Genomic DNA, 14,514 nt, shown 5'->3' with positions numbered 1-14,514 from the left:
ATAGCCAAATCTAAATTTCAGAAACCCTTTAGCGCACTTTTATTTATTTTTTACTCTTTCTATATGCTTGAGTTAGTTTTTAGAAAAGAACACAGATCCCCTGTATTAATACAAATGGACTTCAAGATAAAATCTGACAACTGAAATTAACAAGGAAGTGTTACGATTCTCACTCCTTTAAAAATAAATACATCAATTTTTAAAGCTCCCGCTTCAGTATTCTAAAGTGATTTGGTTTCCCCACAGAACATAAGTGGGAAAGAACATGCACAGACACTCTTTCAGAGAGAAATTAAATGGACTTTAATAACCCGTAATAGTAGACACTGTCCAGTCAAAGTTCCCAGCTACTGTTCTAGTTATCTTTTAGTTATCCCTTAATCATATTTTTATAAACCGTAAGTTACCTGCAAGAGTTTGTTGACATAAGTTTACCAAATGGGTTTCCAACAAAATAAGCTATTCTGCTTATAATCTTTGTCCTGCTTACTATGCTGCTGTCACTTATCTTTTATTTTCCCCATATAAAAATATACATTTTGAGAGTGAACTTCTATATAAAGACCACCATGAACTTTGCAATGTGTATAAAAACTCTTAGATTTTGGTCTTTAACTACTTCAGATATATTTAATGATCCAGGTAACTCCTTACCTCCTTGTTTTTAAAGGAAGTTAAGTGTAAATGACTTGTTAAACTTAAAAATATATATATAAGGGGGGGGGGGGTGCAACTTACCGGAAGAAGCAGCGTGTTAGAGATGCTGCAGAGACGGGTTAAAATATAGATCAGGCGCTTCAGCAGGGCTTTTTGGCCCTTTTAGCTGAAGTTGATTCAATCAGCTATTACAGGGGATTTCAACCTTTTTAAAACAGTGTACCATTGGCAGCCAGTTGACGAGCAAGTGGGGAAGGCAGCAGCAGCTGGTCGCAGAGTGGTGGGGGAGGAAGGGGTGACAGTGACGGCCGCGCACAGGGCAGTGGTGGTGCAGGGGGGTGGATGGCAGCTACTGCTGCCACGGCCACGTGCAACCTTCCTCCCGCTGTGTCTGGCCAGTGCCTGTTTGACCTATGGAGGGGCACCACAGCCCTAGCTCCGGCCCTGCTCCTGTGAAGCAATGGTGCAGAGTGGCAGCACTCCAGCCCTGCTTGCCTGCACATATACCCTGGGACCTTTCAAAATACCCCCAGGGTTACACGTAACCTCAGTTGACAGCACCTGAGCTATTAGATAAAAGCACCAAAAAAGCCCCACTAAAGCCCCGTCTATACAGAAGTTGGGAAAGCCAGGTGCAACTAATGCACTGCCTCTTCTGGGCATGCACTGGGCTTGTCACAAGAGTGCACAGAATTTAAAGTAAAGCACCAGTGGGCTGGGGGGGGGGGGGGGGGGGGTCATTTAGTTTCTTTTAAAATCTGCAACCAGCCTCTCTCTGCAACCTAATATAAAAAGTCAGGAATCGCTAAGGTAGTATTTGTATAGCATGCAAACCAGGATCAGGTGTTCATGTTTGTTGCATGCTTCAGAACATGAACTAAAAACACTACCTACACATTTACCAAGAAATATATATTATGATGGAGGAGTCTGGCTGCCATCGTTAAGCATGCACCCAGATCTCCATGTTAACAGAGGAGATGTGCTCCAAGTCTCCATGTTCTCAGGCAGATCAGTTTCAAATGCTTTGTAGTTTATAATTTATTCCAATTTTCTAGGGTGTAATGGGAAAAAACAAACAAACACACACACACACAAAAAAACCCAAACAAACACAGCTTGGAGGTTTAATATAGCTCAGGGCTGGGCAAAATATGGCCCACGGGCCACATCTGGCCCACCAGGACCTTCTACCTGGCCCATAGGGTCCTAAAATTTTTTTGAAAATTAATATTTATCTGTCCCTGGCTGCCTGTCAGAGATGAAGGAGAAGGCTTCTGGCCTAGGGCTGTTCCGGCCTCCCTGTGCCAAGAGAAATACAGGTAAGAAAGCAGGCGGGGTGCAGAGAGCGGAGACAGGAGAGGACTGTGGGCAATTGCCCCAGTCTTTAGGGCCAGCCCGGCCAGCTCCTGCAATCCCAGCACTGCAGCAGGTAACCACATGATGCCGGTGGGTGGGTGGAGAAATAGCTGCAGCAGGCAGGGGAAAGGGGCAGTGAGCAGGCACGCAGAGTGCAGCGACAGCTAGGCAGGAGTGCAGGACCTATGCCAGTGTCCTGGGGCCAGTGCTGGCAGGGCTCAGAGTAGGACAGCAGGAGCATGGGGCCAAGCTGGCAGGGGCTCTATGGAGCTGAGCTGCCTCCCTCCTCTCCCTGTTTGAACAGCGCAGCCCAGCTGTGTAGAGCCCCTGGTAGTCTGGTCCTGGTGCACTGGCATGGGCCCCATACTCCCACGCAGATGTGGCTGCACTCTGGATACCCACTTGCTATTTCCCATGTTTGATTTTTAGAATAGAATTTGATATTTTTCTGGTTCAGAGAAGGCAAAACCACTTGCTGAAAGGAGTAATTCCAGAGGGCAAGAAGAGGGATTTCTGGTGGCAAAGGTTAGAGGGCGGGACTTCTGGTCCCAAGATGGTGGTCAGGGGGAGGGACACCTGTCAAGGGGTCAGGCTACCCATGTGGCCCTCAATGGCTTGCCAAAACTCAGTAAGCAGCTATCCGCCTGAAATAATTGCCCACCCCTGATATAGCCATTTCAAGAACAATTTGACCAAACATACTCCATGAAGATGCCATTTGTAAGTTAAATTAGAACAGTCAGATATGAAATTGAGTTCATACAACTTGTTGGAGAAACATTTCCTAAAGGTGGCAGTATATTTTTCATTAATGGTTAATGTTTGAAAAAGTTAGTATCCCATTTATCAGTGTATGAGCTATGTTGACACAATGTTATTTAATAACATAAGGTATAGAGGACAGCAAAATAGGCTAGGTTGACAAAAGGTCAGAGTTAAGGATGATACAATATATCAAATATGCTGCTTACAACCCTAGAGGACTTCAGACTATGCAATTATAACCTTTCCTAACTCAGTCCTCGAATGGGTCCCACTACTCCAGAGTGGTTTAAGTCCAGTCCTTTAAACCAAACAGCCTTTTTTTAAAACTTGAACACTAGCAGCTCATGCTTTTAGATCAGCAATTCTCAAATGAGGGTGCCAGGGCACCCTGGGATTCCAAAAGACTCTCTGAAGTGTGCCATGAGGTAATGAGGAGATAAGCAGCTACATGCAGGCTCAGGTTCATCTCTCCCTGATCAGTTCCCTGCTCCCCACTGCCTGGCACCTCTGCAAAGAGGTAAGCACTGTAATAAGTTATTTTTAGTGGGGTGATATTTAATTCACAAAACGTTATGAAGGCCTTTAGTCAAACCAGGGGTGCCTCTAGTGTTGAGAGCCACCATTTTAAGAGGCTCAATCCCTGTACATATGTAGCAACTTCAGGGGCTACAGACCTCAAATTTGGGATGAGCTTCCCTGGTCAAGCAATCTGTGAGCAGAGATATAATCAGCTTTGTGCAGCCTTGGGAATCTGCCTAGTACAGCTGCTCTGATGCATGTTTTGGAAACCTGACATCATGTAGAGTTTCTGAGGCAGACATGGTATGGTACACACATACCAATATGTATACCATATGTCTTTTTTTTTTTTTTTTTCTTTTTTTTTTTTAAGAGGACGATACACAATAGCTAAGAGAAGAGGATGCCGTCTTCCTAGAGGCCATGTGGCCTGATGAATAAGCTTGTGTGTATGCATACGTGTATTTTATAAACAAACAAACAAACAAACAAACAAACAAACAAACAAACAAACAAACTACAAGCTTATTCATGGTAATATACATAAAAATAAAACAACATATATGAGAGCTGGAGCTCACAAAAGCTTGTGCAAAATACAGTTTGAGTAAGGTGCAAATCTACCCTGCACAAGGTACAAATCTTCCCTGCCCTCAGGGAATCTATGTAACCAGTTCTAAGAATAAGGCTGTTGGTTCAGACTAAAGTTATACAGGATATTATTATCTCTGTTCCTGTCCTGTATTCTCTTAAAGCGTTCAACTTCCTTAAAAATCTGGTTCTAAGGCCACTAGCTCAGACGCTAATGTTGCGGACTCAAACGTCACGCTGTTATGTAGCTGCTATAGGGGAATAAGGTAGTGTGCGCTGACAATGGCAATTTCACACTTTCTGTATAAAACAGTGATCTAGGGCACTTGAAAATACTTTCAAGACCATGGAGCACAAGCTGGTCAATATTAAATACTGACAGACTCTGGCCACATACACCAGTATAATTTTTGTTATGTGTACTTCGCTGTCAACTGATTGTTATGGCATGGCTGTCAAAAGAAGTGCATGGTTGTAGGCTCTGAGACTAAACCTTCCCCTAACCACACATTTCCAATTACTTTCACCCCAGCAGACTGATAAGCCTCTTTAAACTGAGAAGATGGCATCCTTTGCCTGGTTTATGAGCCTAACAGGAACAAAGCATATTCAAACAAGGAGGCTGAAAGAAAGTCTATAGCAAACGTTCTGGACATTTAGCAGGCAATTCCAAGTGCTGATGTCATGCAGGAAGCAAAGATGGACAAAAAAAGGAGGGGGCAAAACAGGCCAAGTTGCTGATAGTGCAAAAGGCACAAGACCTACTGCAGTTATTCTTATGATGGCGAGGGGTTTGTGGGGGGGGGGGGGGGGGGAGAGGGGAAAAAAAATCACATGCACTCATCAAGGTATGAGGCCTTATTGAAAGAATAGTGAATAGTCAAACATTTCCTTTCTGTGCACCATGAGTGATGGGGGGGAAAGTAATCAAAAACTGCACTATACAATACACAGGGATTAAGCTTAAATGTGGCAAAGGCAACCTTAATTTTAGGACTTCCTGACTTCTAGGACTTGACCCAATATTTTTGCCAATGTTCTTTTAACAAAGTTTGTGCATTTCCTAGTTTGTTTTCATAAAAGTCTCCCACACCAAGATGTGAGACATGATATAATATTCCACTGGCACTCACACAGGTAATCAGCAAAAAAAGTTGGAAACTTCTGCTACTTCTAGGAGTATCTCTTATGTGAGCCAATCTTAGAGGTGGATGAGAAGATTGGCCAGTGGGTTTCATATACATTTGCTTGTTTTGTCATTTTTCTGTTGCAACGTTGGGAGGGAGAAAGAGGGGATTTTAAAAATATACAAATAAATAAATAAATAAATACATACATACATACATAAGTAAAATTAAAAGGTGTCCATCCTGGTCTTATCCTCAAGATGAGCCAAACAGCCAGTTTTTGCTCAAGTTTTCCAAAGAATTTCAGTGCGAGATGAATTACCAGTATGGAAAACTTTCAAGTCAAATGGTTAAAGCCTAGTCAAATCATAAGCACATAAAAAACTAATGTGAAGCATCTGACAACAATCATAGGTAGCCTTACAAGCTCCACCTATGTATAAATTCATAGAACTAAGAAGACATGGCCTATAAGCCTGACTACTCTGGATGTGGTCGTCTTTTGAAAAACAAACACAGCTATCACTTCCCATTCAGACTATGGTTCAAACTGCAAGTTCTATTGTTTGTCCCCCATTCACCTTGTGATTTAATGCAGTATAAAAAAAAAAAATTGGTTTGTCCTTGGAGAGATGTTCCCAGTTTCAAATTCACTTCCTGAGGTTTTTTTCCCCCATGCCAATTTGGAAAGATCAAGTTCTCTGGGACTAAAAGGACACTCCATCCTGTTGGCATGTCCTCCCTGGACATTCTAGTGCTGACCCAAGGATAGCTGTTCTTAGATGACAAAACCAATTTGAATTGGAAAAAAAAAAAATCACAGAAAAAGAAGTCATCCACAGACTGGACTACATTAAGTCTAAACAGGGACTATCCTATTATTAGGGGCCACTGGAATTCACACCACAATTGCACTGTGCAGTGGCTCCTTTAAAATCTTGCGGTTTCTACCGTGCACCCTCCTTTCCCCTGCCACTGATTGGTGGAGAGGCCCTGCTTCTCACCTCTGATTGGTGGGGAGATAAAAACCAGAGTGTTAAATATGTTGCGGTTTGCCTCCCGCTGCTAATTAGTGGCATGGCCCCAGCAGCCCACTGCCTGCTGCTGACCGGATGGGGGGTGGGGGGTGGAAAAAAACCCCACAACCACAGAATATTTAAAACTGCGGGTTTTGCCTCCTGGCCATCAGGAACAGGCAGCAAGGTCACCAGGGCCCTTTTGCCAGCCAGTGGCAGGAGCATGCACAAGGGAAGCTGCAATATTAAAGGAGCTGCTGTGCAGCACACTACTGGCACAAATTCCAGTGGTCCTTACCCATTATCTGCATCAGCTTTTGTGACCCCTTGTCCCTATAAGTTTATTGCTTCTTTGCCTCTGCCAACACTAGCTTCCCACCCTTTTCTCTCCTTTCTCCCCATCTTTTGTATTAAAATCAATCACTCCATTTTATGCATTGCTCTGTCAATGCCCTTTCACAACATCTGATGAAGTTCAAGTGCACAAAAGTTCATGTTATCATTCTCTGAATTAGTTAGTCTATAAGGTGCACCTCTACCCTGCTTTCTGCCTGACTTCAGACTAACACAGATAAACTACCTGACTCTGCTAAAAGGAACTTAAGTCACACTAGCAAGAAAAAAAGATAGTTGTTATATTATACCGAGGCAGGGAACACCAAACTTTCACTGTTGCAGCTGCAACTGAGTGAAGTCATGAGCATTGCTGGATTTATTTTAGGAAAACAACCACAGTACTATATATAAGCATAGTAACTCATTTTACTAGATGCCTACTGATGCATGCTTCTGAAGCCCAGGTACAAGCTTGTGCATGTAACAGCACAGGAGTAGAAGCAAAAAGGCTTCATGGAAAGCAGTAACTTAAGGCTACATGGGCTGTCACACAAGAACACTCTTGCCTTACGATTCAATTCAACTTTTACACTTCCAGTTTCAGCAGCTATTGTATCCTAATAAAGTAATTTCAGTAAGCATGTCTGGCCCTTATGCAAGAGCTTGTGACAACAGTTCTTGTTCCTTTTTTACCCTTTGTGGACAGGCTCCAGTTTGGCTGAAAGACTGAAAAAGAGATGTAAAACAGAATTTTTAAATCTAGTCTCCCCAAATTTCTGCTGCCTTCCTGAGATTATACAAGCTCCCTCTGGTGGCTGATTTAGCACTTGATCTAAACCAACAAGAGGTCAATTTGTCCAACAAGCCCAAGTAAGAAAACTAATTTTGTACAGAAATCTGTACAAAAGTCACATGCTCAATATTCTAATAGCTGTTTTGTTTGCAGGTTGTTAACAATTAATTTTCTAAACAAAAGCAATGAAGTATTACTGGGCATTTAAAAAAAATGCTACATTTCAAAAAGAAGAAGTCAACAATGCAGTATTTATACAGTGCCCCTCCATCCCAGGTCATCGGCATCTTTTGCATCTCTTTAATTTTCTGAAGTCCTTGTAAAGCAGATCTCCATTTTACAAAGAACAGGAAGCATGGAGAATGTCACTTACGGTCACATCATAGGTGGGCAGCTCTGCCACAAATACAACTCCCTATTTCCAGCCCTACATTTTAAGTCCTATGCCATATTTCATTTGATAATAGGGCATAAATCTAATACGACAACAGCATGACTCATTTAAGGGACCTCAGAGTCAGACCTGCATGTATGCACCTTAAAGAAAAGGGGGGGAAAAAAAAAAAATCATTCCTTTTAAGCAAATGAAGTCAATACGAGTTTGCCACATTTACAGGTTGGGACCCAAGGTAGAAAACAGGTTACACTTTTCAAATGCAAAGGCAAGTAATGCAAGTTAGCTGAAAGCGATAGATGTTCAAAATAAAGCTAAATGTATCCACTTATCACCATCAGAATAGAAGCAAGCATTTATAGTCACAATGCATTTTTCTTATAGAACTTGATATAACATACAGGGCCATCAACATTCTATGGACTCTAGTTATTCAACACTGTAAGTCAACATGGAAATAAGTGTGGGTAATCAAACATGGAATGATCAGCATTAAAAAGCGTCAACCCCAAGCCACTGCTTCTGGGTATCAGTACTACAATCTGTGCCACAAAAAGCTTTCAGCTATGAAAACAGTGTATGCCCTGACAGAACGTTATTGGTATAGCAAGACATACCAAAATATTGACTAGAAGTATCGTGCAAAACAAATATGAAGGAGATAATTTTATTTCTAACAGAAATTATTATGACTCATTAATATTTTTCCTTAACAATATGAATTGCTTTGCAGCAAGTATGTTTGTAAAAGAGCCAGGGAAAACTCTAAAACAACAGGTTTTGAAAAGAGCACTGTTGCCATGTAGAAAAGCCGAGCTTGAATCTCAGATTCACTACCTGGAATAAGAGGAACAACAACTTAAATGGAGAGAAGAAAGTAGTTTGCACCAACACCCCAGGCAAAAAAAAAAAAAAATGATGCACAAAAGGACTGCAAAGTTCCCACCCAATCTTGCTGGGTAAAAACAGACCATAATTCAACTTCAAGTGCATAAGGGTGAAGAGTGAAGATAAACTATTCAGGATACTTAGGAACTGTATTACATGTAGAGGATCCCCACTAATAAGGGGCACAGGACTGATCACCAAGTCCTTCCAGCAAATGTGCACAAGCCAAATAGAATGGTATACGCAGTAGGGGCGTGCGGGCCCTATTCAATTCTGATTCAGCCCATACCAGGGACAGTGATTCAATTCATTGATTTGGATCACTGTCCCCAATTCGATTCGGCCGAATCCAAAAAATGAAGATTCAATGCCGATTCAGAGAATCAGCAATTTGGACACACAGACACAGCTTTAAATGTTTTTTCTACATACCTTGAGGTACCAGTGCAGCCTGTGAACACTGCAATGCTAGGGCACATGGAGTGTCCCACAGGAGTGCGGGGGGAAGGGGGCCCATCCACGTGCTTGGCAGGAAACCCAGAAGTGGAGTGGAAGTACTTCCAGTCGGCGCACTCCCTGGCGGACCCGGAAACAGACCAGAAATGCTTCTGGTCCATTTCCAGGTCTGCTGCCAAGCACGCTTGGGAGCGCCCTGCGCTTCTGTGGGATGCTCCATGCGCCCTAGCATTCGCAAGCCCCTGCTACCTGGAGGTATGTAGGAAAAAAAAAACCACATTTAAAGCTGTGTCTGCATCTCCAAATAGATTTGGAGAGATTAAAGGGTCCTCCGATTCAATTCGGATTCAGAGATTCAGCCACCAAATCAAATCAGGGACCAAAGCTTCACACAGCCCTAATATGCAGCCTATAGAAATATATACACAGCAAGAGAGCTACACAATCAAACTGATTGAGAGAGCAATTCACATACAACTCCACCTAATGCCTCCAACAAAACCTGAAGCCCAAGTCTCAGGCTTCCAAAGTAAGTGTGGTCTAGCTGGACTGAAGAGCTACTAGATAGTTAATTTATTTTCACAAGCATTCCTTCCAAGTGAGACAGAGCAGAGAAGGGCCTTTTTGCAATTAGATGCCTTTACATTTCAAGAGTCTACTTAAATAAATAAAAATCCTGGGTGAAGAGAATATACATCTCTCTCTCTCTCTCTCTCTCTCTCTCTCTCTCTCTCTCTCTCTCTCTCTCTCTCTCTCTCTCTCTCTCTCTCTCTCTCTCTCTCTCTCTCTCTCTCTCTCTCTCTCCCCTTTCCAGCTACTCCCACCAGTTCTTAGTTTGCCCAGGGAAATAGTCAGTGGAGGAAGACATAAAAAAGCTGTAGCCAGTTAAGGGAACAGCTAAGTCCATCTTCTCCCCCAATGCCTTACAGCAGTCAGATGGCTCTGAAGAAACAAGAGTGATCAGTGTACTCCTTGCTTTTAAGCAGTTTGGAAAGATTTAATTCTGCATGAATGGAAGCCTAAATGAAAGCAATTCCCAAGACAGAACTCTCCCATTTCTCAGCTGCACTTTTCAAATTGAGCTCCCTCCTACACGAGTATCTTTCATCTGGATTTGGATCTGCCTTTTGCTGGTAGGTGTCTTACTGTTTCAAGCAGCAATGACAGCCGATTTTTAACATTTGCCTGAAAGTTGCTCTCTAAAAAGGGATGTGGCTGGTCCAGGCTTCTATTTCTTCGTGTCCTGGGCAGCCATATCTTCCTATTTTGGAAAGCAAGTTCAGCAGTTTTGCATGGACGCACAATCCTATGCCCTGGCTAGTCGTTACTTACTGCGAAGCAGAGTTTTCCCAATAAGTTATCTCCACTGACCCCCCACTCCCAAGATCTCATCCTGACCCCAAGATCAGAGATTTATGGAGAGCTAACATTAGTCTGACCCTATCTTTTATTGAGCGAACTGTGGAGGCCATTTCCTGGGGAAGCAACAGCCCCAGCTGGGCTTCAAGAAAGCTTCCCCAAACAAGAAAGGGCACCCACTATCACCACAGCTGGAACATGGCAGCCCCGATCCTGGCTGGAACAGCAGAGGCACGTGCCTGTGCAAAGTGGTAGCACCCAAATGTTTCTTCCAGAGCCTCAAGCAAGATCTGGCATTTACAGAATTCTCAGCAAGAGGGGAGAAGGGGAGGGTTGAAGGGAAAACTCAGAACTAATCCAGAAGGGCTTCTGCGAAGGTGGCTGGGAGCAGGAGCTCAGAGCAAAGCTGTGGGCAACCTAGTGATAAGAGCAGGGCCTCAGAGCTAATCCATGGGTGATGCTTGGAAGTGGGGAGGGAGCAAGAGACTCTCAGCTAATCCACAGGGTCCTGGGAGCTGGGATGGCAGGGGGGGGGGGGGGGCGGGACTCACAAAGAGGTGATCCTAAGAAGGTGTTTGGGAGATGAGGACTTGCAGCAAATCCACAGAGGATCCCAGGACAGGGAGATTCGCAGCAAGTCCAGGGGTCATCCCAGATGGGGGGGGGGGAAGGGAGGAGCAGGGGGCTCACAGCTATAGTCAGAGGTGCCTTGGAAAAGGAAGAGAGGGAGCAGGGGACTCTCAGCTAATCCACAGGGGATCCCAGAAAGGGGACTAGGAGACAAGGACTCGCAGCAGATCCACAGGGGATCCCAAGACAGGGACTGGGTGGCTCACAGCAAATCCAGGGGTGATCCCAGAAAGGGGAGAGGAAACAGGGGGCTCACAGCTAATGCAAGGCCAATCGTGGGGGGGAGGAAGGGGTTCACCGCTACAGCCACAAGTGCCCCAGGTAAGGAGGAGAAGGAGCAGGGGACTCACAGCTAATGCACAGGGGATCCAGGGACAGGGAGTGGGAGGCTCACAGCAAACCCAGGGGTGATCCCTGCAACAGGAGTGGGAGCAGAGGGGCTCACAGCTAATGCAGGAGCAGGCGGGAGAAGGGAGGAGGCAGCTCATCACTACATCCTGATGCCCCAGGAGAGAAGAGGGAGCAAACGGCTCACAGCTAATCCACAGGGATCCCAGGACCGGGATCGAGAGGCTCACAGCAAACCCAGGAGTGACCCCAGCAAGGGGGGGAGGGAGTGAGGGGCTCACCCTACAGCCACAAGTGCCCGGAAAAGGAGGAGTGGGGGGCTCACAGCTAGGCCACGGGGGATCCCGGGAGGCTCACAAGAAACCCAGGGGCGACCGGAGCAGGGAGGGGAGGGAGCAAGGGGCCGACCCTACAGCCACAGGTGCCCGGGGAAAGGAGAAGGAGGAGGAGGAGGCGGCGGCGGCTCCCGGGCGATGCCGAGCCCCCGGCGGGCGGGCGGGCGGGCGGGCGCACTCACCGATGCCGAGCCCCACGACGACGCGGCCGCCCAGCAGCGCCTCCTTGCCCCCGGCCGCGGCCAGCAGGGCGGCGCCGACGGCGAAGAGGCCGGAGGCGAGCAGGATGCAGGGCCGGCGGCCGCAGCGCCCGTTGAGCGCGCCGCCCGCCAGCGCCGCCAGCGCCGCCGCGCCCACCGTGCTCGACACCAGCAGCTCCTGCCACAGCGCGTCCAGGTTGAGCTCGCGCTTGAGCAGCAGCAGCGCCCCGGACACGACGCCCGTGTCGTAGCCGAAGAGGAAGCCGCCGAGCGCCGAGAAGACCGACACCACGTACACGAAGCCCGGCGTGTCGTCCCGCTGGAACTGCCGCCGCGCCGCGCGCTCCAGCTCCGCGCCCGACGCCTGGCTGCTCAGGCTGGAGCACGACTCGGCCGCCGCCAGCAGGCTGCGCTCGCCCGGCGCGGCCCCGGCCCCGGCCCCGGCCCCCGCCCCGCCGGAGCCGTCCGCCTGCTGCTGCCGCCGCCGCTTCTCGCCCATGAGGCTGCTCAGGCTGCGCAGCGTGTACTCCGCATGGCCGCTGCCCCGCCGGGACATGGGGCCGCCCACCCGCCCCGCGCTCAGCTCAGCTCAGCTCAGCCCGGCCGCATCGTCCTGCTCGCGGCCGGGAACTCGCGGCCGCTGCTGCCGGAGCCCGGGCGGAGTTTGAGCCGGAGGCGGGCGGGAGGGTGGTGTCCCCGCCCCGCGGCTTCAGGGCGCATGCGCCGCGCCGGGGTGAAGCCGCTGCCCGACGCCGGGCAGGACGCGCGCTGGGTCGCGGCTGCTGCAGCGCCTGGTGCCCGCGGTCTCCGCCCTTGTCAAATAAATGCCGCAGCGGAAAGCTTTGAGGGCTTCCCTTCGGCCGCCAGAAGGTCCCCACAGAAGGGATGCTGCCTCTGGTGGGTTGGTAGGAGAGCTGTGCCTCCCGGCGGTTAAATCTGCGTTTGACACGTCTCTAGAGAGCCTCCTGCCGGCTCATCCAGGGAGGGAAAGAAGTCTGTCGTCTGACAGACTGCGTACGGCTACAAATGCATCAATGCGCTTTAGTTAATGTGCTTTAAATCTAGTACCTGCAGGTGCCTATGCACAGTAGGGATGCTGCTCCCATGGGCTATAATTACTCGACTTAACGTTTTGCACTCACGCCGTTTATAAATTGACACCCTCTTTCAACTTTCTGATGTCAATTTCCACTTCACAACACTTGATCCCAGGCTGTGCCAGCAAACTCATTTGCTGTGTCGCCCACCTGCCCGGAGAACATCTGTCCAAACTTCCTTGGACACTTTCTTTAAGAAAGCAGACAAGGCTCCAGAGAAACCTGCAGCCAAGACTCCTGAGAAGACGCCAGCCAAGAACACTTCAAAAAGTCCAGCAAAGTCACCTCAAAGTCCTTCCAAATCAATGTGATTGCTATTTACAATATAAATACATTAATGTAGCTATATTACTCATCTATTATTGATTGAATAGAAAATTCTGGGTTATTTTTGGTAAAAATAGGGTATCGGGCCTTGGTTCAGGAACGAATCCCCCATTTATAACATTGTTTCCTATGGGAAAATTGGTTCTGAGTTAAAATGTTTTGACTTAAGACCCTGTTTTCAGGAACAAGTTGTGTCCTAAGTCCCAGGACTGCCTGTAATCAAGTGTGCTGGAGCCTGGTAATTACCAGATTCCAGCACCTACTGTATCAGTGTCCCGGTGCTGAAACATGGTGGTAGGGGTGTTTTAAGTAAAGCTCACTTGATGAACTTTAGTTAAAGAGCCCTCACTGCCATTTTTTAGCACGGGGACGCATACATGAGATGCTCTGGGCATTTTAATTAGAGTGGCTCTCAATCTGCTTTAATTAAAGCACCCCCCCCCATGAGCGACTGGTGCCTCCTAAATCTGGGGGAGCACCCACAGAAGCCACCGACAGTGGCAGCCCTGCCATGGGGGACACCAGCCCTGCTGACAGCATCAGTGTCAGCCATCGGGGGGAGACAGTGGCCCCATCAGGGGGGGCACATGCACCCTGGTGCACACCCTAGCAGTCACCTATGCCCCAACTCTTACTCCTGGGACACGTTTATAAGTGTCTGCAGTTGTGAGGTACTAGGAAAATGTGCATTAGCCTGTCTTAATGTACATTAACTAAAGAGCATAGTTTTTAAGTGACACTTAATGCACTAGCCTATTTTAACGGGCGTTGACTTAAGACCGCGTTTTTCCAGTGATGCTTAATGCTCATTAAAATAGGCTAATGCACTTTAAAGCACACATGTAGACATGCCCACTGTTGCCCTGTAAAGGGCAGCAGCAAGCTACTTGTTGCAGCAAGCCCACCAGCAGGCAACTTTCTTAAGGACCTCACCTAGCACCTTGGGGAAATCAGTGAAAAATGTTATCGCTGACTTCTTTGTACTAGTGACCTAACTAGATGGAGAAGTCCAGTTGATTAGGTGTTAGGTGAAGTCCAGATATCAATGGACAAAAACAATTGTGGACACTGACTGTTGAATTAAAAGGTAAGGAGTAATCATTTATTTCATTTATCCAATTAATGAAAGTAGTTGTAGTCCCCAAGTATTTGCAAGTGTCCACATAATTTTGCTTGGCAGGTAGGATATTAGCATGGGAAAAGCCAGGGCCAGATATGAACGAAGTTTACAGATTTAACAGATATTAACATCAAGTGATTGCAAACCAAAGTTTGGATCATGTAGTCTGATCTGTACAGACAACCCCTTTTTCCTCT

The 14,514-nt window shown here is 46.8% G+C and overlaps 1 protein-coding gene across 1 annotated transcript in view; it reads right to left on the bottom strand.

Annotated features, from left to right (window-relative positions):
* SLC2A13 (solute carrier family 2 member 13) overlaps positions 1 to 12,434 on the bottom strand; it is a 305,817-nt gene extending 293,383 nt beyond the window's left edge. The window contains exon 1 of the mRNA XM_059725881.1: positions 11,756 to 12,434. Within this exon, the coding sequence (XP_059581864.1) occupies positions 11,756 to 12,329 (574 nt within the window). The 5' untranslated portion in view covers positions 12,330 to 12,434. The remainder of the gene's footprint in view (positions 1 to 11,755) is intronic.
* Positions 12,435 to 14,514: the final 2,080 nt, after the last annotated feature.

Source organism: Alligator mississippiensis, chromosome 4 (genome assembly GCF_030867095.1).
Source record: "Alligator mississippiensis isolate rAllMis1 chromosome 4, rAllMis1, whole genome shotgun sequence".
Lineage (NCBI taxonomy): Eukaryota > Metazoa > Chordata > Crocodylia > Alligatoridae > Alligator > Alligator mississippiensis.
This window is presented reverse-complemented; position numbering and strand designations above follow the sequence as displayed.